Source organism: Zalophus californianus, chromosome 10 (genome assembly GCF_009762305.2).
Source record: "Zalophus californianus isolate mZalCal1 chromosome 10, mZalCal1.pri.v2, whole genome shotgun sequence".
NCBI classification, from domain to species: Eukaryota; Metazoa; Chordata; class Mammalia; order Carnivora; family Otariidae; genus Zalophus; species Zalophus californianus.
The window spans coordinates 66,311,374-66,338,893 of record NC_045604.1 but is presented as its reverse complement, the minus strand read 5'-3'; the positions used below and the strand labels follow the sequence as shown (position 1 = coordinate 66,338,893).

Below are 27,520 nucleotides of genomic sequence, written 5' to 3'. Positions count from 1 at the left end.
AAAGTTGGTTCCTTCTCTGACTTTCCTACTTCGGTGATACATCATTTTCTTAATCTAACTCAGAATTTTAGAAAAACGAATTCTTCCTCATCTCCTGATCTTCCTTCATAATTAAGTCCTATAGATTCTTCTCACACAATGTTTTCTCCATTTGTTCACTTTTTCCCAAACTTCCCTCCACTTCACCCTGAACACCACTGTAGAGAGTTGTCTTCCTAATGCATCATCCAATCAATGCCATTATCCTTTGCAAAAACCCTCTCCTTCTTATAAATAAATAAAGTTTAAATTCCTACCCAATATTCATGGTAACTATACAGTAGTAACTTTACTAGTCTTATTTCCTACTATTGTTTTATATGAAATCTCCAATTCAGCCAACCTATGTATAGGACCCTTTATTAATCTCAGGGTTTTCAGAAAATGCATTATAGGTTCAAAGGATTACCCCCAACTTTCTCAAGCACCCAGTCTGAGGCAAATCTCCTCTACGCTCCCATAGGAAAATCAGTATTGTGTACTACATAGGGCAACTTACATTTAGGTCTTATAACTAATCTCCAGATCTGGTCACATTAGTTTTTAAACTTTTCAATGATACGTGAAAAGTGGCTTAATGGCAAAGTACTATAGTTTATAGGCCATCCTACCTTGAATTATACCAGAAAAGTGCATTAGATGTGAGGAGAAGCATTTTATTTTTTTTTTTGGTGTGTGTTTATTTATTTACTTAATTATGTTATGTTAGTCACCATACAGTACATCATTAGTTTCTGATGTAGTGTTCCATGATTCATTGTTTGAGATTTTAAAAATCACTCTTATGGACTAGCTTATGATTCTGACCTTTCACTGTCATGTCATTTCAAAGAAAAAGCGGAGTATTCTGATGAGTCATTGGTGAGAAGAAAGGCCTCTGCTCTAACACAGTGAGGAGCAACAAGGTCTCCCTTCCCTAAAAGGTAGGTATTCTTTCATATGAAAGGGATATTTCATAGGAAAACGCAGAGGGAGCCAAGTAAGATGACCATTAGCAATGCATCCAAGTAAGATCTTATTTACAATAGTGCTTGTTCTGTTTTAAAACTGTTACTTTGTCCAAAGGAAACACTTAAAATACTATATATCACAAGTTCCTAAAACCTTGTCTTGGCATCATTTCATTTTTTAAAGTTTTAACTTAAATTCTAGTTTGTAAACATACAGAGTAATACTAGTTTTGGGTATACAACACAGTGATTCAACAATTCCGTATGACAACCAGTGCTCATCCTGGTAAGTTCACTCCATAATCCCCATCACCTATTTCACTCAGCCCCCCCACCCATGTGGTAACCATCAGTTTGTTCTCTATAGGTAAGAGTCTGTTTCTTGGTTTGCCTCTCTTTTTTTCCTTTTGCTTGTTTTGTTTCTTAAATTCCACATACTAGTGAAATCACAGAGTATTGGTCTTTCTCTTACTGACTTATTTCACTTAGCAAAATACACTCTAGCTCCATCCATATTGTTGTAAATGGCAAGATTTCATTCTATTTTATGGCTGGGTAATATTCCATTGCATATACATATATACCACACTTTCTTTACCCATTCATCAATCAACAGACACTTGGGCTGTTTCCAAAATTGGGTACTGTGGATAATGCTGCTATAAACATAGGGGTTCAAGTATCCCTTTGAGTTAGTATTTTTATACTCTTTGGGTAAGTACCTAGTATCGTGATTGCTGGATCGCAGAGTATTCTGCATCTACTAAAATGATCATATGGATCTTGTCCTTTCTTTTATTACTGTGATGAATCATGTTGATGGAGTTGAGAACACCGAACCAACCCTGCAAGCTGGGAATAAATTCCACTTGACTGTGGTGAATGATTTTTTAAATGTATTGTTAGATTCAGTTTGCTAGTATTTTGTTAACAATTTTTGCAACTATGTTCATCAGAGATACTGGTCTGTAGTTCTTTTTGTGGTGTCTTAATATGGTTTTGGTAATGGTGGCCTCATAAAATGAATCTGGTAATTTTTCTTTTCTATTTTTGGAGTATTTTGAGATGAATAGGTATTAATTCTTCTTTAAATGCTTGGTAGAATTTGCCTGTGAAGACATTTGGTCCTGGACTTCCGTTTGTTGGGAGTTTTTTTCATTACAGAGTTGATTTCTTTGCTGGTTATCAGTCTATGCAAATCTTCTATTTCTTCTTGTTTCAGTTTTGGTAATTTTATATGTTTCTAGGAATTTATCCATTTCTTCTAGGTTGTCCAATTGTTGGCATACAGTTTTTCATAATATTCTCTTACAATCTGTATTTCTGTGGTCTTGGTTGTTAGTTTTCTCTCTTGTTCATGACTTTATTTATTTGGGTCCTTACTGTTTTCTTTTTGGTAAGTCTGGCTAGAGCTTTGTCTATTTTAGTAAGTTTTTCAAAGAACCAGTTCCTGGTTTCATTGATCTATTGTTTTTAAAGCTTCTATATCAGGTATTTCTACTCTAATCTTTATTATTTCCTCCCATCTGCTGGCTCTAGGCTTTGTTTCTTGTTCTTTTTCTAGCTCCTTTAGTTTTAAGGTTAGGTTGTTTGAGATTTTTCTGGCTTCTTCAAGCAGGCCTGTGTTGTTACAAACTTCCCTCTTAGAACTGCTTTTGCTGCATCCCAGAGGTTTTAGACTGTTGTGTTTTCATTTGCATTGTTTCAATGTATTTTTTTTTATTTCTTCTTTTATTTCCTGGTTGTTTAGTAGTATGTTATTTAACCTCCATGTATGTGTGGTCTTTGCAGATTTTTCCTTGTGGTTGACTTCCAGTTTCATAGCATTGTGGTCAGAAAAGGTACACGGTGACTTTGTCTTCTTGAATTTGTTGAGACCTGTTTTGTGGCCTTGTATGTGATCTATACTGGAGAATGCTCCCATGTGCACTTGGAAAGAATGTATATTCTGTTTTATTATGGAAGGTTCTGAATATATCTGTTATGTCCATCTGGTCCAGTGTATCATTCAAAGAAACTGTCTGCTTGTTGATGTTCTTTTTAGATGATCTGCCCATTGACATAAGTGGGGTGTTAAAGTCCCTTACTATTACTGTATTATTATTATTGATTAGTTCTTTTGTGTTTCCTATTGTTTTATGTATTTGGGTGCTCCAATGTCTGGTGCATATTTCTGACTGTTATATCTTCCTGTTGGGACTGTCCCCATTATTATGACATAGTGCCCTTCTTTTGTCCCTTGTTACAGTCTTTGTTTTAAAGTCTACTTTGTCAAAAAAAAATAACAAAGTCTACTTTGTCCAATAGAAGTATTGCTACTCTGGCTTTCTTTTGACATCCATTTGCATGATAAATGTTCCTCCATCCCCTCACTTTTGATCTAGAGGTGTCTTCAGATTTAAAATGAGTCTCTTATAGGCAGCATACAGATAGACCTTGTTTATTTATCCATTCTGTCACCCTATGTCTTTTTGATTGGAGTATTTAGTCCATTTATATCCAACGTAATTACTGATAGATATGTATTTATTGCCATTTCATTACTTGTTTTGTGGCTGTTTCTGAAATTTTTTTTCTGATCCTTTATTATCTTTCTCTTTCATGGTTTGCTGATTTTCTCTAGTGACATATTTGGATTTCTTTTTCTATTTTTTTGCATATTTATTAGTAGTTTTTGATATATGGTACCATTAGGTTTGTATTTACCTTTTCTGTATATAGCAGTCTACGTTAAGTTGACAGCTGTTTAAATCTGAACCCATTCTTTTCTCCTCTCCTCTCCATGTTTTAGGTGTATGTTATTATATTTCATATCCTTTTCTGTGAGTTCCTTGACTTTTTTTTTTTTTGCAAAAATATTCATTTTTACTGCTTTTGTGTTTCCTACCTTCAAATTGTCACTTTTGGTATCTCTTTTCCACTCAGAGTCTCCTTTAATATTTCTTGCAGGGCTGGTTTAGTGGTCGTGAACTCCTTTAGTTGTTGTTTGTCTGGAAAACTCTTTATCATCCTTCTATTCTGAATGAGAGGCTTGCTGGATAGAATATTCTTGGCTGCAGATTTTTCCCACTCCACACTTTGAATATATCATACCACTCCCTTCTGGCTTGAGAAGTTTCTGTTGAAAAATCTCCTGCTAGCCTTATGGGTTTTCCTCTGTATGTTACTGACTTCTTTTGTCTTGCTGCTTTTAAGATTTTTTTATCACTTTATTTTGCAATTTAATCACAATCTGTCTTGGTGTGGGCCTGCTTTTGTTGATTTTGATGGGAGTTCTCTCTGCTTCCTAGATCTGCATGTTTGTTTCCTTCCCTAGATTACGGAAGTTTTCAGCTATTATTTCTTCAAATACATTTTCTGCCCCCTTTTCTCACTCTTCTTACTCTGGGACTCCTAAAATACAAATGTTATTACATTTGATGGAATCACTGAGATCCCTAAGTCTATTTTCGTTTTGTGTAATTCTTCTTTCTTTTGTTCAGCTTCACTGGTTTGCATTAATTTGTCTTCTAGGTCATTAATTAATTCCTCTGCTTCTTCCAGCCTGCTGTTTATTGTATCAACTGTTTCTAATCTTCTTTATTGCACTCTTTATCTCTAACTCTTTTAACTTTTATCTCTGTGGTAAGGGTCTCAGTGATGTCCTCCATTGTTTTCTAAAGTCCAGTATCTTTACGATCATAGCTTTAAATTCTCCATCAGACATATTACTTATATCTATTTTGCTTAGATCTCTGGCCGTGGCCTTATCTTGTTCTTTCACTTAGGATAAATTCTTCTGTCTTCTCATTTTGTCTAAGTCTCTGCCTTCTTCTATGTTAGAAAAGCCATTTATGTATCCTGCTCCTGAGAGTAATGGCCTTATGAAGAAGAGGGCATGTAGTGCCCAGGGCCTGGCATACCAGGGAATGTCTCCAGTGTGTGCTGCCTGGGCTCTGCTGTTGTGTCTGGTTGCTCTGTCCTTCAGGCCAGTCATCTACAGAGGCTCTCCTTGCCTGCTGTGGGAAGTGTTTGATCCCTGGCCTGAATGTGCTAAGTTTTCACTAGGTTTGCTTTGGTCTGCTTGTGAAATGAGACCCATCACCACCTCCACTGAAACTGAGGCCCTGTAAAACTCCCTGGTCAGGAGCCATGGTATGGGCAAGGGTTTGTGCTAGTCTTTTGGGGGAAGGGCCACCACACTACAGCTGAGGTGTGACTGAGAAGGGCAGTTCCACCAGTGCACCTGGGGGTGGGGCTTGGTGGAACCAAGTTACGCAGCCAGTATCCTCCCATAAGTGGCTCTGTGTTCCCTCTGTGGAGGGAAATGGTGTTGGCCAGCTCCTTTTGTTCTCAGAGAGGTCTCTCCATGAATGCTGTCTCTCTGGGCTGCATTCCAAGAAGAGCAAATAACCTCCCCACTGTGTGCCCCAAGCACTCTTCAAATTGCTGTTTCCACACCATCTGCCCCTGGGTTGTTTGCCTACCTTCTTTCCAAGAGCAGCACAGTACCCTCCAGGCTCTATTCCAGCCAAGTCTGCTGACCTTTAAAACTCCAGTCTTCAAGCCCTGCTGGTTCCAAGAACTCATGAAATTTAGTCCCTCTCATTTTCCAAGCCAATGGCTATGGGGAGATGTTCTCCTTGTGCATTCCCCTGTGTGCTCCTCTCTCTCTCTTGCCCTTCTCTGTGACCATGGCTACCTCTCCTCTGCAGTAGCCAGGATTCGTTTCTTCCCTAAACCACATCTCCACACTTCCTACCTTCTTCAATGTGGCCTCGTCTCTCCTTTTAATTTTGGAGTTTGTTTTGTCAGCCTTCAGTTTAATTTAGTATTTAGTATGATTTGACAGTTATCTAGTTGTATTCGTGGGACAAGGTAAGCCTAGAACCCTTCTACTCCACCACCATCTTCCTGTCTCTGGCATCACTTCATTTTTTAATATACCAAGACTGAAAAAGTTGAAAGAGATTGAAACTCTTGACCTTTTTAAGTGTGGACAGAATGTCTCAGATTTAATATTCAAGTAGGTGAAAGGACTCAGATAACAGGGAGCATACCTTTTACTTTTATCCTACTAAGTATTTAATAATTATTATCTAACACATTAGCCCATTTTTTAAAAAGATTTTATTTATTTATTTAGAGAGAGCACAAGCAGGAGGAATGGTAGAGGGAGAGAGAGAGAGAGAATCTCGAGCAGACTCTGTGCTGAGCATGTGGAACTCAACACCATGCTCAGTCTCACGACCCTGAGATCATGACCTGAGCGGAAACCAAGAGTCTTACATTTAACTGACTGAGACACACAGGTGCCCTAATATATTAGCCCATTTCTAAATAACAGCTTTTATGCAAACTGATTTGCTTGCATTCCTGGTTTCTTCTGCACATTTGACTTGAATGTGAAAAGCCTAAAATGAGTGTTTTGTGGTATCATGTAAAAACTTTCACCTTCATCCTTTCTACTAACCCTTTCCAGAGAGTCTACATTTTTAAAGCTTCTTTCCTTTACTAGAAGCACTTCCCATTCCATCTGAACCCACCATTCCTGTCGCTGGAAAATATCAGTGGTCTAGGAACTAGGGCTTTAGCCAGATCATCTTTTTCTTCTACAAAGTCATTTTCAGCAAATAGCTTAATTATACATTTGATTCCAAAACAATGGAGTTATAAATGAGTCATAATTTTTGATATTATAAGCGTGGGCTAAAGATTAGACTCATTTTGCTTCAAAAATGTAGACTTGATGACAAGGCATAAATTTAACATTAATGAACCATTAACTGTACTATACTGTTTAGGACACAACCAAATTTCCACAATTTGGGTATTTTCATTTAGATATGCACTGTATAGTCACATTCATAAACCAAAGATGAGTGAACACAGAGCTCTGTAGTTCAGTCTATAATCAAAATACTTGAGTCATTTGGGTAAGATCACTTAAAAAGAGTGTTTATCCACTTCTGATTTAAGATGGAGGGTATTAATCTGCAATAAGTAGGAAAATGGAAAAAATTAAGACTACAAGAAACTAAAATTCCCACCAAATGACTGGTCTATAGATCCATAAAGAAACCAGTTTTCATATAAATTAAACACCCATGATGAGCCAAAAAGAACAAAAAAGTTGAAAAGTAAATATAAAAATTTAGAAAATATGTTTTCCTTAGAAAATAAAGTCCCTGGGGGCGCCTGGGTGGCTCAGTCATTAAGTGTCTGCCTTCGGCTCAGGTCATGATCCCATGGTCCTGGGATTGAGCCCTCCATTGGGCTCCCTGCTCCATGGGAAAGACTGCTTCTCCCTCTCTCACTCCCCCTGCTTGTGTTCCCTCTCTTGTTGTGTCTCTCTGTCAAATAAATAAATAAAATCTTTAACAAACAAAGAAAATAAAGTCTCTGTTGGATTCAACTTTCTTCATGTTTTATAAAAATATATGCATTATAAAAATATATTTTTATAAATGCCAGAAATATTTAATGAAATAATTAATGTGTAAAGTTCCTAAGGTAATTCATTCTACATTGAATTCTAAGAGCTTAGAGAATAGTTAATAAAATGAAGCTGTAATCATGTAAGTTTTTATGATGACATGTGCATCAATCTGTTGTAATTATGAAAGAAAATGATAGCACATCTTTAGGTTCCAACTTTTTCTCCAGGCTGTTTCTTAAAATAATCACAAATACAGCAATTTTGGTCTTAGAAAGGAACCTATAGCTAGTGAATGAGTTTCTTCAGTTCTTTAAGGACTGTCTTAAAATAACATTTCCTTTTCTTAGAAATAACAGCTTTCAATGAAGCTGTGGAAATCTGACATGATACTTGCTGCAGTTGGGGAAAAGAGGAACATTAGAGAAAATATAGAAGGATGCAGATCAATAAAATAACAGGTCAGTAATAAAATTATGTTCTTAAGGGAAACTTATTTTTTCAAAGCAAAAAAGTAAGGAAAAAAAACATGTTAGTAGCCTTCTGGAATTCATGCAAACTTGGCCACATGTTCAAATCACCCACAAAAACACATTTAAAAAGAGTACTCACCACTGAATTATTTCTGTGATTTGGGCTTCCCAATGTGCAACTGATTCTTTCTTGTCTGCTAGGTCTTTTACCTCTTCTTCTAACTGCTGGTTGCGCATACTTAAGTTCTCAAACAAAGTGGTGAGCTGAAAGGCAGTTTTAAGATACTTAAAGACGGATGTGACTTTTAGGAACAGGAATGCAAGGTGCTCAGATGCAACTTGTTAGAGCTGCTTACTTACCATATTCCACTAAAAAATGCTTGTCTTCCTGATTTCTTCTTATTATATACCCTTCTGGTCATTGAATTTGGAAATATCAAGTATTCTGAATTCTCCTCTGCCTTTCCTTTCCCATACTCCCTACACTGAATTGCTTCCATTTGTGAACATTCTCCAGTTGCCTGAAGACTACTCAGGTTCTACTGGTAACATCTCTCATTTTTTGTTTTTTTGTTTGTTTTTTGGGGGGGTTTGTAAATGTCTCCATGTCATCTTTTTAAAATAAAATCTTACAAAGTATTTCAAGGATATGCAAAAATGGACAGTATAAATTAATTCCCATGAGCCCACAGCCAACTTCAACAATTACCACTTCAATGCCAGTCATTGCATTTGTATCCTGTCTTCTTACCTCTTCCTCCTGAATTATTCCGAAGTGAATACCAGACATCTATAATTTTACCCATATATATTTCTGTGTATATCTCCTGCAAATAAGGCTCTCTCTTTCAAAAGATAACATTATCATACTTAAAAAATTTAATGAGTTTCCTTATATCATCACATAGGTAGTAACTGTTCAAATTTCAAGGTATCTCAAAATATCAAAAAGCTTAACAGTTTATTAAATTGAATTGTGATACCAACAAGTAACCACAGCTTAATGGTTCCTATATCTTTTGTCTCTTTTATTTATAGGCTCTTAGTCCAGTCAGGCCCCTATACTAGAATACAAGAGGCTGGGTAGTTTAAGTATGAAACATTTATTTCTCACAGTCTGGATGCTAGAGAGTCCAAGATCAAGGTGCCAGCAGATTCAGTGTCTGGTGAGATCTGCTCTTGGTTCACAGGTGGCTGTCTTCTGGCTGCCATCCTCAGAGGGTGGGAGGTGTGAGTGGGCTCTCCAGGGTTGCTTTCATAAGGATAATAATACCACGACGAGGGTGCCACCTCACAACTTAATCACCTCCCAAAGGCAGCACCTCCTCCTACAATCACACTTGGGGATAGGTTTCAACATGTGAATTTTGGAGGGCCACAAATATTCTGTCTATAGCAGTTCCCCTCCAGCACTTTTATTTTTCTTGTAATTTATTTGTTAAAGAAAATAGGTTGTTTGTCCTGCAGAGTTTTCTATAGTCTCAATTTCTGCTTTCATTTCTAAAAGACGTTTTTTGTCATATAGGACATTCCAGGTTGGCAATTATTATCCTCTAGCACTTTGAAAATGGCATTCCTTTTTAGTCCATGTTTTGATTCCTTTTTGGAAATCCATTTTTTTTTCTGTTGGGAAGTTAGCTTTCAGTTTAACTTTTGCTCATTTGAATATAATGTGACTTTCTTCTCTGGTTGCTTTTAGGATTCTCCTTGGTTGCTGGTTTTCAGCAGTTTTTCTATGATGTCCCTAAGTGGGATTTAATTTCTATTTATCACCTTTAGGATTTGTGGCATTTCCTGAATTTGTACCTAAATGTTTCTCATAGGTTTTGGAAAATTATGGGCCATTAATTCCTCAAATACTGCTTCTGCCACAGTCTATCGATCCTCTCCACCTGGGAGAGCAAGTATTTGTATGTAAGATCTTTTCAACACGTCCCCTTGGTCTCTGTCCTCTTTTATGTATTTCCATCCTTTCAATTAATCTCTACCCATACTTTAGTCTGAAATTTTTTTATTTATATACTCTTTTCTTCAGCTCTTTCCAGTCTGTTGTTAAAATCTATTCAGTATTTTGGTTATTTTAGTTTTTACTTCTAGAAGTTCTATTTGACTCTCTTGTATACACTCCAGTTGTCTGCTGAAATTCTTCATGTCTTAAATTTTCTATCATACAATTATTATAAAATTTCATTTATGGAAATTCTGATGGGAATCCCTGTGGGCTTGCTTATACAGACTGCATAGTTTTTTTTTTTTCTTTCCTTATTTTGTTTTTGCTATTTTATTTTTACTCTTGGTTTTCAGTGATTTAGTTGTATCTCTTGGTATGCATGGTAATTGTTTTAGTGTATGCCCCACATTTTGCATAAAAATTTTAGAGGTAATTTGAGGATCTGTATATAGTATCTTCCTCCAGAAAGTATTTACCTTTACTTCTGGCAGACATTTAGATTCAAGACAGGTCAGGTATTGAGTTACTTGGAGGCTAGGTTTCAGTCAGTGAGAGGTCTCATCTCTTTCTGGTTCACTCTTTTTTTTTTTTTTTAAAGATTTATTTATTTATTTGACAGAGAGAGACACAGCAAGCGAGGGAACACAAGCAGGGGAGTGCGGGGAGGGAGAAGCAGGCTTCCCGCTGAGCAGGGAGCCCGATGCAGGGCTCGATCCCAGGACCCTGGGATCATGACCTGAGCAGAAGGCAGACGCTTAACCGACTGAGCCACCCAGACGCCCCTTTCTGGTTCACTCTTATTCCTAAAATGTAGCCTTTCAGTGAGTCCAACTGAAAGTTTGTATTCATCTCTTCAAACTTGTGGGACTGTGGAATACTGTGCTCAGCTTCCTGGATCCTCAGCTACTGCTTTCATATCAGCAAATGCCTCAAGAGGAAAAGCGGCATTGAGTCCTGGGCTCATCTCTCTGCACTACTCCTCTATAGGATCTTGGTCAGTGATGACGGCTGCCTTCTCTCTCCAATGCCTTCCGGCAGATAAACACTGTAGGAAATAGTCCCACCATGTTGACAATTTTTAAAAAAAATCCAGCTCTTGGTGAGGTGGTGGGTATGAGGTAAACTAATCTGCTATAGAAGCAAAAGTTAGTTTTAATAAGTTTTTAAAAATTTATGATAAAATATTTGCATTCAATTTTCATTTCATGGCTATAGTTTTTCTGATAAATGGTCTCAATCTGCATTAGTTACTACTATTCCTTTCTTGTTTTTTGGTATGTTTATAGAGATACTGTGTTCCTGTGTTCGTTTCTTTTTGATTACTCAACCTGAAGAAGATGAGTGTTTCCTAGAAGAGCTATTTACAAGTTTGTGGGGATGAGAGGCCAAGTGATGGTTAATTTTCTGTGTTAACCTGACTGGGTCTTAGGGTGCCAACAAGCGTGATCAAACATTACTCTGGGTGTGTCTGTGAAGGTGTCTCTGGATGAAATTAACATCTAAATCAGGAGACTGAATAAAGCAGATTGCCCTCCCTAACACAGTGGCCCCAACCAATCAGCTAAAGGCCTGCAGAACAAAAAGGCTGACCCTAGGGAGTAGGATGAATTCGAGGGAATTTCTCCTGCCTAAATTCCTTCAAGCTGGGAGGTTAGTTTTTCCTGCTTTTGGACTCTTATGGAAACAGCAGCTCTTCCTGGGTCTCAAGCCCTTTGGACGTGGACTGAAACTATATCATAGGCTCTTTTGGGTCTCCAGACTGCAAACTACAGCTCTTGGGACTTGTCAGACTCCATAATCAGGTGAGCAAATTCCTTACAATAAATGTCTTTACACATACGTGTGTGTGTGTATATATATATATATGTGTGTGTGTGTGTGTGTGTGTGTGTATGTTTGGTTCAGTTTCTAATACAGGCTAAAGCCACGTTCTAAGTCAGGGGTCTGCAAACTTTCCAATAAAGAATTAGGTAGTACATATTTTTGTCTTTGTGGGACACACACAGCCTCCATCACATCTTGTTCTTCTTACAAAAACTTATTTAGAAGTTATATAAAAATTCTTCTTAGTTCATGGGTCTTAGTCTGAGAGTCAGATCTGGCTCAGGTCACAGTGTGCCAGTTCCCTCACTTAAACTGATCAGGAATCCTCCTAGTGACCTAGGGTTGTTCTCATGTGTTTTTGGCCTGTACTTCTGTGAGACATAGACAGTTTTGGCACAAGTCACAATGCAGTTTTATTTCTTTCCCTCTACCAAAGGAGCACAGCTGTAATTCCCTGTTTACCCTATCTCCAACCTCACTGTCTTCTCAGAAAGCAATGAGGTCCAGAGAAGCTATTGGTGCCAACATACACCCTTACTTGTCCACCAAGAATAAGGGATTGAAGTTCTGTACCTCAAGGTGTGCCACTCACCTCTGAAAATGTACTTTACCAGCTATTTTCTCTTTACAGATTTACTGAGGTATAATTTACATATAATAAAATTTATTCATTACAAGTGTATGGTTCAAGGATTTTTAATAAATTTATTTATTTTTAATTTAATTTTATTATGTTACGTTAGTCCCCATAAAGTACATCATTAGTTTTTGATGTAGTGTTCCATGATTCATTATTTTCGAATAACACCCAGTGCTCCATGCAATATGTGTCCTCCTTAATACCTATCACCGGGCTAACCCATTCCCCCATCCCACTCCCCTCTAAAACCCTCAGTTTGTTTCTCGAAGTCCATAGTCTCTCATGGTTCGTCTCACCCTCCGATGTCCCCACCTTCATTTTCCCCTTCCTTCTCCTAAGGTCCTCCATGCTATTCCTCATGTTCTACAAATAAGTGAAACCATGATAATTGACTTTCTCTGCTTGACTTATTTCACTTAGCATAATCTCCTCCAGTCCCATCCATGTTGATGTGAAAGTTGGGTATTCATCATTTCTGATGGCTGAGTAATATCGCATTGTATATATGGACAACATCTTCTTTATCCATTCATCTGTTGAAGGGCATCTCGGCTCTTTCCACAGTTTGGCTAGCCAAACTGGATTTTTAATAAATTTAAACAGCTGTGCAACAATCACCACAATCCAGTTTTGGTACAGGAGAAATTTCCCCACTGCTGGTTTGCAGTCAGTCCTGGCTTCAACCTGAGTTCCAGGCATTGCTGATCTGTTTTCTGTTTCTATACTTTGGCTTTTCCAAGAAATTTAATACCAATGAAATCCTACAACATGTAGAGTTTTTTTGTCTTTCACTCATCACAATATTGAGGTTCAACCACAGTATTGTGTGCATCAGAAATTCACTCCTTTTTCCAGCTGAGTAGTATTCTATCATATGGATAGTAGTAAACTTCATTTGCTTGTTCACTAGCTGATGAGCACTGGTACTGTTCCCAGTTGTTTGCTATTGTGAATAATGACGCTATGAACATTCATACATAAGTTTTTAAAAGGACTGTTTTCAATTCTCTTAAATAAATATCTACAAGAATTTCTGGGACACATGGTAAGTGTATGCTTACCTTTTTGAGAACCTTTGAAACTATTTTCTGAAGTGGTTATACCACCACCAGATGCTCCTACAAGCAGTGCAGGAGTTCTAGTTCTGCCATATCCTTGCCAAAAGTTGGTATGGTCACTCTTACTGATTCCACTTGTTCTTGAGGGTGTACAGCGGTACATAACTGTGGTTTTAGTTCACATTTTCCTAATGACAATGAACATCTTTTTACGTGCCTGTCATTCATATCTCTTTCATGAAATGTCTACTCAAATTTTCCCCCCATTTTTTCACTGGGTTATTTGCATTATTTCTTATTCTTGAGTTTTAAGTTCTTTCTATATTTTAAATATGTTTCTTATCAGGTAAGTGATTTGCAAATGTTTCCTCCTCATCTGTGTATGTCTTTTAGTTTTCTTAATGTTGTCTTTAGATGTGATGAAGTACAGTTTATTATTTTTCTCTCATGGGTTGTACTTTTAATTTATATCTATGAAATTTTCGACTAACCCTAAATCATGAAGATTTTCTCCTATGATTATCTCTCACGTTTCCGTTTATGATCCACTTTGAGTTAATGTTTTTATATAGTATAAAAATTTAAGTTAATTTTTTTGCACATGGATATCCAAGTGTTCCAGCACCATTTGTTGAAAAGATTATTCTTCTCCCTTTGAATTGCATTGGCACTTTGGCTGAAAATGAATTGGCCATAAATATGAGGGCTTATTTTTAGACCAATAATCTATGGTTCCATCATGCCAATACTATTAGTAAGTTTCCAAAGACTGTCAGGTAAATCCTCCAATTTTTGTTGCACAAGGCTATTATAGGTCTTTTGTATTCCCAAATAAATTTAAGGATGAGCTTCTCAATTCCAGAGCCTACCGGAATTTTGATAGGGATTTCCCTGAATTTATACATTAGAGGAGAACTGAGGTCCTAAGAATTCCAAGTCTTTCAATCCATTAACAGGGTACATCTCTCCATTTGTTTAGATATTCCTTCATTTATCTCATCAATGTTTTGTAGTGGTCTTCCTCTGGTTAATTTCCAGAGCTCCAAAATGGTTGTTTTTGACAACTGGGTGCACTTTGAAAAATTTTTTTTTTCTTGAGAGGATTCATCAATCTCTTCATGTTAGCATAGACAGAAGTTTATTGGCTGTTTTTGGGAAAATTTTTTGCAGATGCAATGTCTTCACTAATTCCTACAACACATTATTTTTAATTATCATTGCTTTTGACAGCCCTCCCAACTAATTTGTGAGTGAGATCAGCTAGACATCTGCAGGAAGGACAGAAAACACAAATTTTGCAAGGCCATGTTACAACAGTTACAAGTAGTTTTAAGTAGACTTGTTCAGTATTAGAGAAATGTTAATCTTTTCATTATTACTGAATAAAAGCATGTACTCTGGAACCAGACTGCCTGTATTCAAATTCCATCTGGCCACTTCCTAGTTCTCTGATTAGGAAAGGAGTCTCATCCCCCTCTGCCTCAGTCTCCTCATCTACAAGATGGCAAGAGTAATAGGGAACACCTCATAGAGTTTTTGTGAGGCTTAAGTGATTTATATAAAGTAACTCAGAAGAGGACCTGTCCTCAGTAAATTCTAGCCAAGTATTAGTTCATTTTGCTTGTTTGGGAATGAGAATCAGGTTTTACTATTTGTACCTTGACATATCTGGCTTATAGGATGGAATAGTAGCATAGTATAGAATATGGAAACATGCTCATGACGTTTTAAGTGAAAGGCATATTAGAAAACAGAATGCATGTATGACTGCACCTACGTAATAATATTTATACAAACAAAACCTGGAAAGGAACATATAAAATTAAAATAGTTGTTTTGTGGTAATGAGATCATGGGTAACTTTTATGTAATTTTTATAATTTTGCTTTTTTGTAAAATAATAATTTAAGAACAAGATACAAATAATACTTTTCCTTATGGGAAGCCATTTACTTTCCCTAACATACATGGCTAATTTTACTTGCAATAAGTTATCTTTTAATAAAAAGTAAAACTTAACAGGGGTGCCTGGGTGGATCAGTCAGTTAAGTGTCCAACTCTTGATTTTGGCTTAGATCATGATCTCAGGGTCATGAGATCAAACCTCACCCTGTGGGGCTCTGGGCTGGGCTTGGAGCCTGCTTAAGATTCTCTCCCTCTGCCCTTCACTCCTCCTCTACCCCCACTCATGTGTGCTCTCTCTTCTCTCTAAAAAAATAAATGAAACTCACCAGACTTCTGAAAATATCAACGAACTTTTTTTCGATTTCTTTTTTTTTTGAGAGAGAGAGAGAGCATGAGTGGTGGGTGGCGGTGTGGAGGTGTGGAGGGAGGGGCAGAGTGAGAGAGAGAGAAACCCAAGCAGGCTCCATGCCTAGCATGGCGCCTGAGTTGGGGCTTCATCTCACGACCCTGAGATCATGACCTGAGCTGAAATCAAGACTTCTACACTTAACTGATTAAGTCACCCAGGCACCCCTCTGTAATTTCCTTTTAAATTTTAATTTGTGGAGTTTAAAAATGTTGGCTAATTGAACATAATAAAAAAATGTGAATGTGAGAATCTATTCAAAGTATTAATTAAATAAATTTCAAAATTAACCTAATAGTTGTTTTCTGGCTTCTATGCCATAAGTTCTGCTGAGAAGAAATTCAGCTCTCCGCTCAGGTTCCAGACAGAAGAGCTGGTAGAGCAACGGCAAAAGTATTCTTTGGTTATCCCTCTTGGTGAAAAAACACAGTTCAAACCAAATCAGAAAATGACTGAACAGAAAGAAACAGTGAAGATGCTCAGTTAAGGTGAACTGAGAGTTAAGGAGGAAGAGAAGCAAATGCTGTAAAAGGAACAAATATAGGGAAGAGGCTTAAAAGGTAGCAGAACCCAGATCCATCTCTATTTCTCCAGGAATAAATATTTCCTTGTTATCACTTGTCATTAAATATTTACTCACCATACAAATTTGCTCTCAAAGTTCTACTAATCCTTCATCATAACTTTCAATTTAGTAAGAAAAGGTAATGTTCTACTTTTATTAACTTAGGAGACAGGTTTTTATTTTTATCCTTTGCATCTCATCAGAATCAAAAAGAGTACTGCTTACAAATTATCTCTAAATATGTATTTCTGGAAAACTCGGCAGAACTTTATGGTTACTAATGAAATAAAACCAAGGGATGAATACAAGATTTGATCTACATTCAATTTGATTATTATTTAATACAATTTTTCTTGAACTATATACATTTTTTACTAGGTAATTTGTTTAGAAACTACATGCAGAGGCCTTCTAGAGTTTAATTACATTTCTTACATCAAGGTAACTCTTAACAGAATCTTAAATTCTAATAGACAGAAATAATGTTTAATTTTACAGTCATATTAGTCAAACACATGAAATAAAAACTATGTGACCTATTTGAATAAAATTCAAATACTGTTAGTTTTATTTTAGTGGAAATAACTAAGAGTTACACAATCACCTTCATATACTCTTTGTACTGTAAACAAAACATTCATACTACTTACTATCCCTGGCCACTTCCCACAGTGTCTGTGTACATCAGCTCCATAAGACTTTACAAAACGGATAAATGGAATTGTTTCTCAAACAGTTGTCAAGCAAACAAGCAAAGTCATTATTAATGTGTAAAGAACCAAACAGTCATGAGGAAAGTAGTGAAAGATGCATGGAACACAAGGGAAAACTGAGAGACAATAAAAAGTCTCTCTTTTATGACTATTTAGTCATGGTATTTCAATCTGTTATTAGAATAACTAATAACTGAACAAAGTACTTTTACTGCAGGAAAATCCTAGAAATCATTATAAAACACAATTACCCAAATGTTCTTAATTAAATATAAATAAGACTATTAAAACATCTGGATAATATTAGGATTTTTACAACTGTTTGTTAAGAACTGACAAAAGAAATGCAGAATAATGGCAGTTCAAGAAATCTCAGCTACTAAACAGAAAAACATTCCTTTTAAGTATTTGACATTTTGTTCACAAATCTGGCTGAGTCTAAGTTTAATCTATGGTTCTGCTCTTTACTCAAGCTACAGCGGTTTAGGCAGAGCTGGTTTCCCTGGATTCCTACCTACCAATGATATTATTTCTAGCTACTCGCAGTTCTCCACCATGAATAGGACATCATAGTTGTCAAAACTTCTCCAGTTTGGCCTAAATATTCCTGTTCTTGCCAATGGCCAGCTTAACTCCAACAGCCATGAAAGAGTAAGTGCTAAGTATGAGAGGAAAGAGTGAAAAAGAGAATAGATGGAAAGTGAAATAAAGAATAGAGGCTCAAAAAATAAATGGGACAAAGAATTAAGATAAGTAAAACCCTCTCTTCGGAACTCCTATACAGACTGGTGTAATGAAAACTTGCCTGTACCGTCTACGTAATCCTGTGTATAAGGAGGAATAGTAAACCCAAACTGTGCATCAAACATAAAATTATTTCTACAATTTCTATCACAGTGCTGAACATCTAGCACATGCTCAGGGAATACAAATTAGATTGTATCACTCACCTTATCAAGTTCACTTGTCAGTTTTTTATTTTCTTCAGTTAATAATACTTTTTCTCGTTCATACTGTTGTTTGAACTCATTTTCAAATTCTTCCCTTTCACTTTGACTACACAATTTGAAACATAAGGGGGGGAAAAAAGGAATGGAATTAAAGTTAAAATAATGGTATCTCCGACTGGCTACTGTACCATATGCTTTTATTCTGAAAAGTCACATATGTTAAATGTGCCAAATCCCAATCTTCCCCCCTAAAATTAAAAGTCACAATCATTCTCTTTTAATTAATAGACTTGTCTGCCTAACAACATCTACTTTGTTTTTCATTTGAAAATCTGAGAAGACATCTGTGATTTGTAGACTTCATTACTGTGCTCACCTTATTTGGTTGCATATGTACAAGAAAGTATGAGAAAATGAAGAGGTTAGGGAAAGAGGGGGATACATGGGCCCCAGCATGATTCCTTATACTCAGTTCAAGATCTAGCAAACCCTCAGTGAAATTTCCAATAGTTCTCTCAATATATTTAGCCCTTCCTTTCTTCTTACCTAAGTACCTACCTACCTACGTACCTACCTACACACATATGCATACATACACAACAAATTTAATATTATAAAACTTATTTAAAATGATAGTTCTGCGAGGCACAACTGACTCACCCTTAGTGGTAAACACAGTGCTAACAGACTTTTTGGAAACCACCTAAGGGAGAAAGGGGAATCAGTTTTCAAACAGTGAGTTGAAATGCAGATGAAGAGACTTATATTCTAAACAACCAATGGGTCAATGAAGAAATCAAAGAAATAAAAAAAATATACATGGAGACAAATGAAAATGAAAACACAATGGTCCAAAATCTCTGACACAGCAAAAGCAGTTCTAAGAGGGAAATATCCAGTAATACAGGTCAACTCAAGAAATAAGAAGCCCCCCAAAACAATCTAACTTTATACCTAAATGAGAGGAAAAAAAAAAAAGACAAATGAAATCCAAGGGGAGTAGAAGAAAGGAAATAATAAAGATCAGAGCAGACATACATGAAATAGAGATTAAAAAAAAAGAAAAAACCCATAATGAAACCAAGAACTGGTTCTTTGAAAAGATAAACAAAACTGATAAACCCTTACCTAGACTCATCAAGAAAAAAAGACTCAAATACATAAAATCAGAAACAAAACAGAACTGATACCACAGAAATACAAAGAATAAGAGAATACTATGAAAAATGTATGCCAACAAATTTGACAAACTAGAAGAAATGGATAAATTCCCAGAAACACACTATCTTCCAAATTGAATCAGGACGAAACAAAAAAATCTGAACAGACCAATTACTAGTAACAAAATTTAATTGGTAATCAAAACTCTTCCCCAAAATAAAAGTCCAGGCCACAGCAAACATCCTCCATAATGGAGAAAAACTGAGAGCTTTTCCTGTAAGGATGTCCACTCTTACCACTTTGATTCAACATAGTACTGGAAGTTGGAGCCACAGCAATCAGACAAAGAAAAAAAGGGGGAATATGAGGATTCATACTGGTAAGGAAGAAGTTAAACTGTCACTATTTGCAGATGACATGATACTATAACTAGAAAACCCTGAAGACTCCACTAAAAAAAAACTACTGAAATAAATGAATTCAGTAAAGTTGCAGGATACAAAATTAATACCCAGAAATTGGTAGCATTTCACTAATCCACTAATTACAAAGTAGGAGAAGGAGAAATTAAGAAAACAATTGCATTTATAATCACATGAAAAAGAATAAATAAAATAGCTAGGAATAAACTTAAACAAGGTGGTGAAAGACCTGTACTCTGAAAACTATGAAAGAAATTGAAGATGATGCAAACAAATGGAAAGACAGTCTATGCACATGGACTGGAAGAATTAATATTGTTAAAATTGTCCATACTAGCCAAAACAATCTACAGATTCAGTGCAATACCCAGGAAAGTAGCAACAGCATTTTTCAAAGAACTAGAACATGTAAAACTAATATTTGTATGGCACCACAAAAGACCCCAAGCCAAAGCAGTCTTGAGGAACAAGAACAAAGCTGGAGGTGTACTACAAGATTTCAAGACATACTACAAAGCTGTAGTAATTAAAGCAGTAAGGTACTGACTTAAAAATAAACACAAGGATCAATGGAACAGAGAACCCAGAAATAAACCCACACTTATATGATGAATTAATCTATGAGAAAGAAGGCAAGAATATACAATGGGGAAAAGATAGTCTCTTCAATAAATGGTGCTGGGAAAGCTGGACAGCCACATGCAAAAGAATGAAACTGGACCACTTTCCCACACCATACACAAAAATAAAATAAAAACGGATTAAAGATCTAAATGTGAGACCTGATAAAATTCCTAGAAAAGAACACAGGCAGTAATTTCTCTGACACTGGTCATAGCAACATTTTTTTTTAGATATACCTAAGACAAGGGAAACAAAAGCAAAAATAAACTGTTGGGATTACATCAAAATAAAAAACTTGCACAGGAAACCATCATCAAAACGAAAAGGCAAACTACTGAATGGGTGAAAATATTTACAAGTGACATATCTGATAAGGGATTAATATCCAAAATATACAAAGAACGTATACAAGTCAACACCAAAAAACCCCCAAGTAATCCAATTAAAAAATGGGAAGAAGACCTGAATAGACATTTTTCTAAAGACAACATACAGACAGCCAACAGACACATGAAAAGATGCTCAACATCATTGATCATCAGGGAAATGCAAGTCAAAACCATGATAAGATATCACCTCACACTTGTCAGAATGGCTAACATAAAAAAGACAAGAAATAAGTGATGGCAAAGATGTGGGAAAAAAAGGAACCCTCGCACACTGTTGGTGGGAACACAAACCAGTGCAGTCATGGTGGAAAACAGTAGAGAGATGCCTCAAAAAATTAAAAATAGAAATGATCCAGTTATTCCACTACTCGGTATTTACCTGAGGAAAATGAAAACACTAATTTGAAAAGATATATGCACCCTTATGTTTACTGCAGCCTTATTTACAAAGCAAAGATATGGGAGCAAGCTAAGTGTCCATCAATAGGCAAATGGATAAGGGAGATGTGGTATATACATACAAAATGGACTATTACACAGCCATAAAAAGGGATGAGATCTTGCCATTTGTGGTAACATGGATGGGCCTAAAGGGTATTAAGCTAACACACGAAAAGCAGAATCAGACCCATAAATACAGAGAACTGATGGTTGCCAGAAGGGAAGGGTAGTGGAGGATGGGAAAATGGGTGAAGCAGAGCAGGAGGTGCCAGTTATGGAATGAATAAGATATAGAAATAAAAGGCACAGCCTAGGGAATCTAGTCAATGATACTGTAATGGTGTCATACAGTCACAGATGGTAGCTACACTGGTGAGCACAGCATAACCTGTAGAGAATCACCATGTTGTACACCTGAAACTAAGGTAACACTGTGTGTCATATTCAATAAAAAAAATTTAAAGAGGTTTATATCTTAGCAGTAAATGGAATTCAATGTGGATCTCTTCTGGGTAATTTCATATGATTGATTCCAAGTCAACAAAGAACCTGAATAATGGCTGATTTTAAAAATGTAATCTTAAAAACGTCTTTTTTTAAAAAAGATTTTATTTATTTATTTGACAGAGAGAGAGACAGCGAGAGAGGGAACACAAGCAGAGGGAGTGGGAGTGGGAGAGGGAGAAGCAGGCTTCCCGCTGAGCAGGGAGCCCGATGTGGGGCTCAATCCCAGGACCCTGGGATCATGACCTGAGCTGAAGGAAGATGCTTAACAACTGAGCCACCCAGGCGCCCCTAATCTTAAAAACTTCTTACATCACTATATTAGTGATTATAAATGAAATTATATTTTAAATTATAAATTCTGGGGGAAAAAAACCATCCTGTGTGCAGGCAAACATGGCACTTTAAAAAAAATTATCAATAGTCAAAATTTAGTTATGTTTGCACCCCAATGTTTATAGCAACAATGGCCAAAATATGGAAAGAGCCCAGATGTCCATTGATGGATGAGTGGATAAAGAAGATGTGTATATACACACACGTGCACGCGTGCACAAACTCACACTGGAATATTACTCACCCATCAAAAAGAAATGGAATCTTGCCATTTGCAATGATGTGGATGGAGCTGGAATGTATTATGCTAAGCAAAATAAGTCAGTCAAAGACAAATACCATAGGATTTCACTCATATGTGGAATTTAACAAAACAGAGGATCATAGGGAAATGAAAGAAAAAATAAAGTAAGATGAAAACAGAGAGGGAGACAAACCACAAGAGACTCTTAACTATAGGAAACAGACTGAGGGTTGTGGAGGGGAGGTGGGTGGAGGATCAGGGTAAGTGGGTGATGGACATGAAGGAGGGCATGTGATATAATGAGCACTGGGTGTTATATACAACTGATGAATCACTGAACTCTACCCCTGAAACTAATGATGCACTATATGTTAACTAACTTAAATTTAAATAAAATTTAAAAAATCATCTTTCTTGATTCAGAAGCAACTCCAAATAACAAACAATGACAAAAACTTGAAAAATTACAAAGAAGCCTTTCAGAAAAATATGTACACAAATAAACTGAGTAAAATTTCTATGTAAAACTCTTGTTTTTTCCTACTAGCACTAAACAAAGCTAAAGTCTCTTCCATATGAAAACAAAACGAACACACTCTTCCCTGAACCCTATGTCATGCTTCATTTGCCAATTCCCTGCCTTCCTGTTCACTGGGAACCATCTGGAAACCCTGACAGGGTGTGCTGTATCCATTTCCTCATCACCTATCTGTTCACCACACAAAATCTGGCTTCTGCTACGCCACCACCTCAAAAACCTGTTCTCTCACAACTGGCCACAGTCCTGTTACCACACCCAATCTACCTGCCATCTTTGACAGTGTCATCCACTTCCTCCCTCTTGAAATGCTACCTTCTCTTGGCTTCAGTGACACCATGCTCTCCGATTTCCAGTCTCCATCTCTGCCCTCTGGACTCCCCTCTTTCTGTCCTTCCCCAAAATACCAATGCTCCTGGGTATTCCATTCTAGAGCTTGACCTGTCTCTCTGCACACTTCCCCTGAGCTGGCTCATCTACTACACCACCTGAATCCAATTATCTGTTATGCTGATGAACTCTGAACTTAATCTGAAGCTTTTCTGGGCTTGCTTCAACTGCTGACTTGGTATCTCCACAAAGATGTCTCACCAAGCACCTCAAATTCAACATGCCCAACTCAGGAGAGCTCCACACATAAACAAGTTCCTTACCACCCTATTTACCTTCCTCATACACTCTACTTTCTCTTCTCTTTCTCTAGGTGAAAAGCACAGCTCAGGCCAAACCCTCCACCCATACACCTGTTCAAGTTACATGGTTTCTCCACTTTTCTCCACCTGTTGGATAATTCCTATCAGATTACAACCATGGTGTTATTTCTCCCATCTAAAAACAGAAACAAAACGCAAAACTAACTTCTTTTGAGATAAATTTCTCCTCTGGCTACTGCTTCCTTGCACTGCTTGCTTTTAAGAGATTCCCACCACTATTCTGTTTTCCAGCTGCTCTCCTTCAAGTCTTGGGTCCCACTGTGGGGTTTTTGCCCCTCCTGTTCCACTGATTGTTCTTATCAAAGTTACCAATAAGCCTCATATTGTTAAAATTCAACTGTCATTGTTTGGACCTCATCTTACTTGATTCAGACCTCATCTCACGTAACATGTAGACATTTGATATGCTTCATCACGTGGTTTCCAGGAACCAAATCAGCCAGTCTTCTTCCTATTATTCTTGGCTGTCCACTTGGCTGTTTCTTCCTCATTTCCAAAGTCCTAAAGATTGGAGCACCCCAGGGCAGTGCTGAACCTCTTTTCTATCTCTACCAATCACTAAGTGATCTCACAGAGTCTCACTGTTTTAAATACCATGTAAGTGATAAACTACTCCCAGGATTTTATCTCTAGCCCTAAAATCTAGGCTGATCTACCCAATGACCTACTTGACATCTCCATGTGGGTGTCTAGTGGGCATCTCAAACATGTTTAAAATGAGCTCCCAGTAATACTCCTATCCCAAATGTGCTTCCCTTGCACTGTTCTCTCTAAACGGTAACTATAATCTCCTAACTGCTAAGGCCTGAAACCTCAGTATCATCCGTGATTCTTCTTCTCTTCTTCCTTTCTCCCTCCATATCTAGTCCACCAGCAGAGACCAGTGTCTTTACTTTTAAGGAATATCAGAATTCCAACACGTCTTACCACCACTTCTGCCTCTACCCTAGGCCAACCCACCATCCTCTTGGGCCTGGACTACTGTGATAACCTTCTAAATTATTTCCATGCTTTTCTCTTATCTAAGTCAGACTGTTCTTAACTCAGTAGTCAGAGTGACCCTGTTAAAACACAACCCAGTATTTGTCAATTTTCCACTCAAAATTCTGCAGTACGTCCCTGCAATGGTTTTATTCAGAGCAAATAACCAGAAGTCACCTGTCACAAAGCCTTGTGTGATCTGGCCCGGGTCCCTCTTGTACTTATCTCCTACTACACTTTCCTCTTAAGTCTACCTTGGCCATATTGGCCTCCTTATTATTGTATTTAATAGACTTTATTTTTTAGAAAAGTTTTAGGTTCATAGCAGAGATTTCCCACATACCCCCTGCCCCCCTAAACACAGGTACAGCCTCCCCACCCCACCACCCCCACCAGGGTGGAGCATGTGTTTCGTCAGTGAACTTGCAGTGGACCCATCAGCATCACTCAAACTCCAAGGCTTATGTCAGGATTTGGACACATGTTCAACGACATGCACCCACCATCACAGCATCATGCAGAGTAGCTGCACTGCCCTGGACATCCTCCTAGACACCTCCACCCTCCCCCAAGCCCCGGCAAGCACTGATCCTTATACTGTCTCCCTAGTTTTGCCTTCTTGTTATTTTTTTAACAGACTGTACTCCGTGTACTCTTCTCCTACATCTGTAGAGATGCCTCCCTACTTTCTTTAGCCCTTACTTCAATTACCTTCTCAGCATAATTTCCCCAGACCAGTCTATACAGACAATTTAATTGCCCCCTCAATGCTTCATGGCCCTGTCTTGTGCAGTATTTTTTGTTCTTGGCATTTATCATTACCTAATATATTCTATATTTTACTTATTTTGTTTGTAGACTTTCACCTAACTAAAGGAAAGCTCCATAAGGACAGAGATTTTTTTTGTCTATCCACTGCTACGTTCCCAGGGCCTATAACAGTGCTTTACCCACCATAGGTCCTAAAAAAATTTTGTTGAATGAATGGACCAAACTAAATAAATTTTGGCTTCCAATATAAGTTGAGAATGACAATAGCATACATTCAGCTGCCTAAAAACAGGATCCCGGGTCCCAGCAGCAATTTCTCACATCTGGCCATTACGGCACCCAGGTTCTGGGTCTCTGGGACCTTCCGAGCCCACATGCTTCCCTCCACCTTCGCGGTCAGCACCTACGGTCCTGCTCATTTCCCACAGCCAGGTTCCTACCTGCCATCTGCCCCCCTCAGTCCCACTCCACACAGAAACAAGAGTGATCTTTCAAAACCACGAGTACCACCCTGTCACCTGCCTCCAAGGGCCTCAGGATGACGCCCAAACTCCTTCATGATCTTGCCTCTACTTCCCTCTGCAGACCCACTTCTCACCCTCTCATCTGGCTTTCTATGGCTTCACCATCAGGAACAGCCTAGTCTTCTGAATGTGCCATGCTCCCCTCTTTTCCTCTCCATCCTAGCACATCCTGCTATGTCTATCTGGACACTCTTCCATAGTTAGATAATTTATTTCTTTGGTCTTAACTTAGACATAATTTTGTCCAAAAAACCCAGACATACCGAAGTTATCCTTTGTGCCTCGTCTACGGGAACTCCTGCATTTTGCCTGCACTTATACTATCCCATGTGCTTACCTGTCATGCTGTAGTATAATTTCCTATTTACTGATCTTGGCTTTGGGCTCCTTAGGACTGGGATACGTGGACTGCCCATGTATCTCCAGCCCCTGACACACAACAGGCATTCAGGAAATATTTATTAAAGAGTAAATAACTTGATTCTTACCTCTCTCTCCTGTTTTTTTCCAATTTGTCTTTCAAAATCATAATTTCCTTGTTGAGAGCAAGTTGCTGGCCTTCTGAATCATGAAGTTCTTTCTTCAGATTTTTAATTTCATTTGCATGTATTCCTTCTCTTTTAGACAATTCTTCTTCATAAAAGATACTTTTCTTTTCTAAATCAGTCTTTAGTTTGGTTATCTCTTGCTGATGTTCTATGCTGCATAGTCCTGGCGAGTAACTAATTTGTTTTTGCTACAGAAGTAATAACAAAAAATTGGTTCATCTATAAGAATAAAATATCAAATAACTTCTTTCTATAATATAAAGAACTGTTCATATAGCTGAATACTATTTTTGTATATTATCACATAAACAATATTTCTTTATTAAGGCTATTCACCTTTTGTCGGCCACATGTTGCAAATACTTTTCTCAGTACGTAATCCCTTATTGTGTTGTGTTTTATAGCCTTCTTTACACCAAGATTATATATTTATCTGTAATTTCTGCTCATAGTTATATAATTATTTGTTTATATTTAAATTTCTAATGTAGACACAATTATTGTTGGTATATGGAGTGAGAGAAAAATCTAACTGCAACCTATTTCTGATGTGAAACCAATAAAGGATTTTAAGTATGCTTGTGTCTTTAGAAGATTAAATGGGGGTAGGGAATGACAGTACAAAAAGGAAAGAGAGGGGGCTTCTCCAATGGTCTAGGGAGAAAGAGAAAGGTCTAATCAAACATTTTCACATCTATTAGAAAAAAATGATAGGTTTCTTGACATTTAGGTAGGGCATTAGACACAAGAAATTTAGTTGAAAGCCAACTTCTTAGAAACTTGGATGAAATATATTCTCAGTAATAAGGTGCAAGGAAAACACAAAGTCCAAAGCTTCTTCCAGACTGTGGCTAAAGGGTGAAAAGAAACATACAGAGATTATGCCTGTAAGACATCCTGAGCTTTGGAAATTTTCCATTACTTTGCTATATGCTATTTTCCCAGGTGGTCAAGGATAAATTTTTAAAACCTAAAGAACCTGGATTTATGTTTAGTGATACAAGGAATCATGCCCTGGAGGACACTGTGTTCTTTTTTGACAACAGTAATAAGGGCTGAAAAATGTTAACAGAAGTTGATTTAAAGCTGAAAGAAAACTATGCTCACTTCTTCACATTTGAGGTACATACTTAAAAAAAAAAAAAAAAAAGAACCCAGAGACATCAACTGGGCTGGAGAACTGTCTCTGGGGTATCCACTGAACTATTTAACCATTTACTAAAGCACTACTGATGGCATACCTACTGCACGCAAGACTCAGACCATCCAGCATTTTGGGGGCAACCTGTCTTGCAATGCTTGGCCGAACCGGGAAGAGCCACAGCCAGTCCGACTCTGGCTCCATGTGTCTCCACAAAAATGAGGTCTAAATCGACATTAGTAGTCCTGACCACTTACCTATATGGCTCTTTCACTTTTTTCATCACCTACAAAA

At 37.3% G+C, this 27,520-nt stretch overlaps 1 protein-coding gene across 8 annotated transcripts in view; it reads right to left on the bottom strand.

The window, feature by feature from the left end:
* CDC42BPA (CDC42 binding protein kinase alpha) overlaps positions 1-27,520 on the bottom strand; it is a 350,869-nt gene that overhangs the window by 75,309 nt on the left and 248,040 nt on the right. For all 8 annotated transcript variants that reach the window (XM_027612777.2, XM_027612773.2, XM_027612774.2 and 5 more), the window contains 3 exons: positions 26,026-26,273; positions 17,890-17,995; positions 8,017-8,141 (listed from right to left, as the gene is read on the bottom strand). In XM_027612777.2, coding sequence (XP_027468578.1) covers positions 8,017-8,141; positions 17,890-17,995; positions 26,026-26,273 — 479 coding nt within the window. The remainder of the gene's footprint in view (positions 1-8,016; positions 8,142-17,889; positions 17,996-26,025; positions 26,274-27,520) is intronic.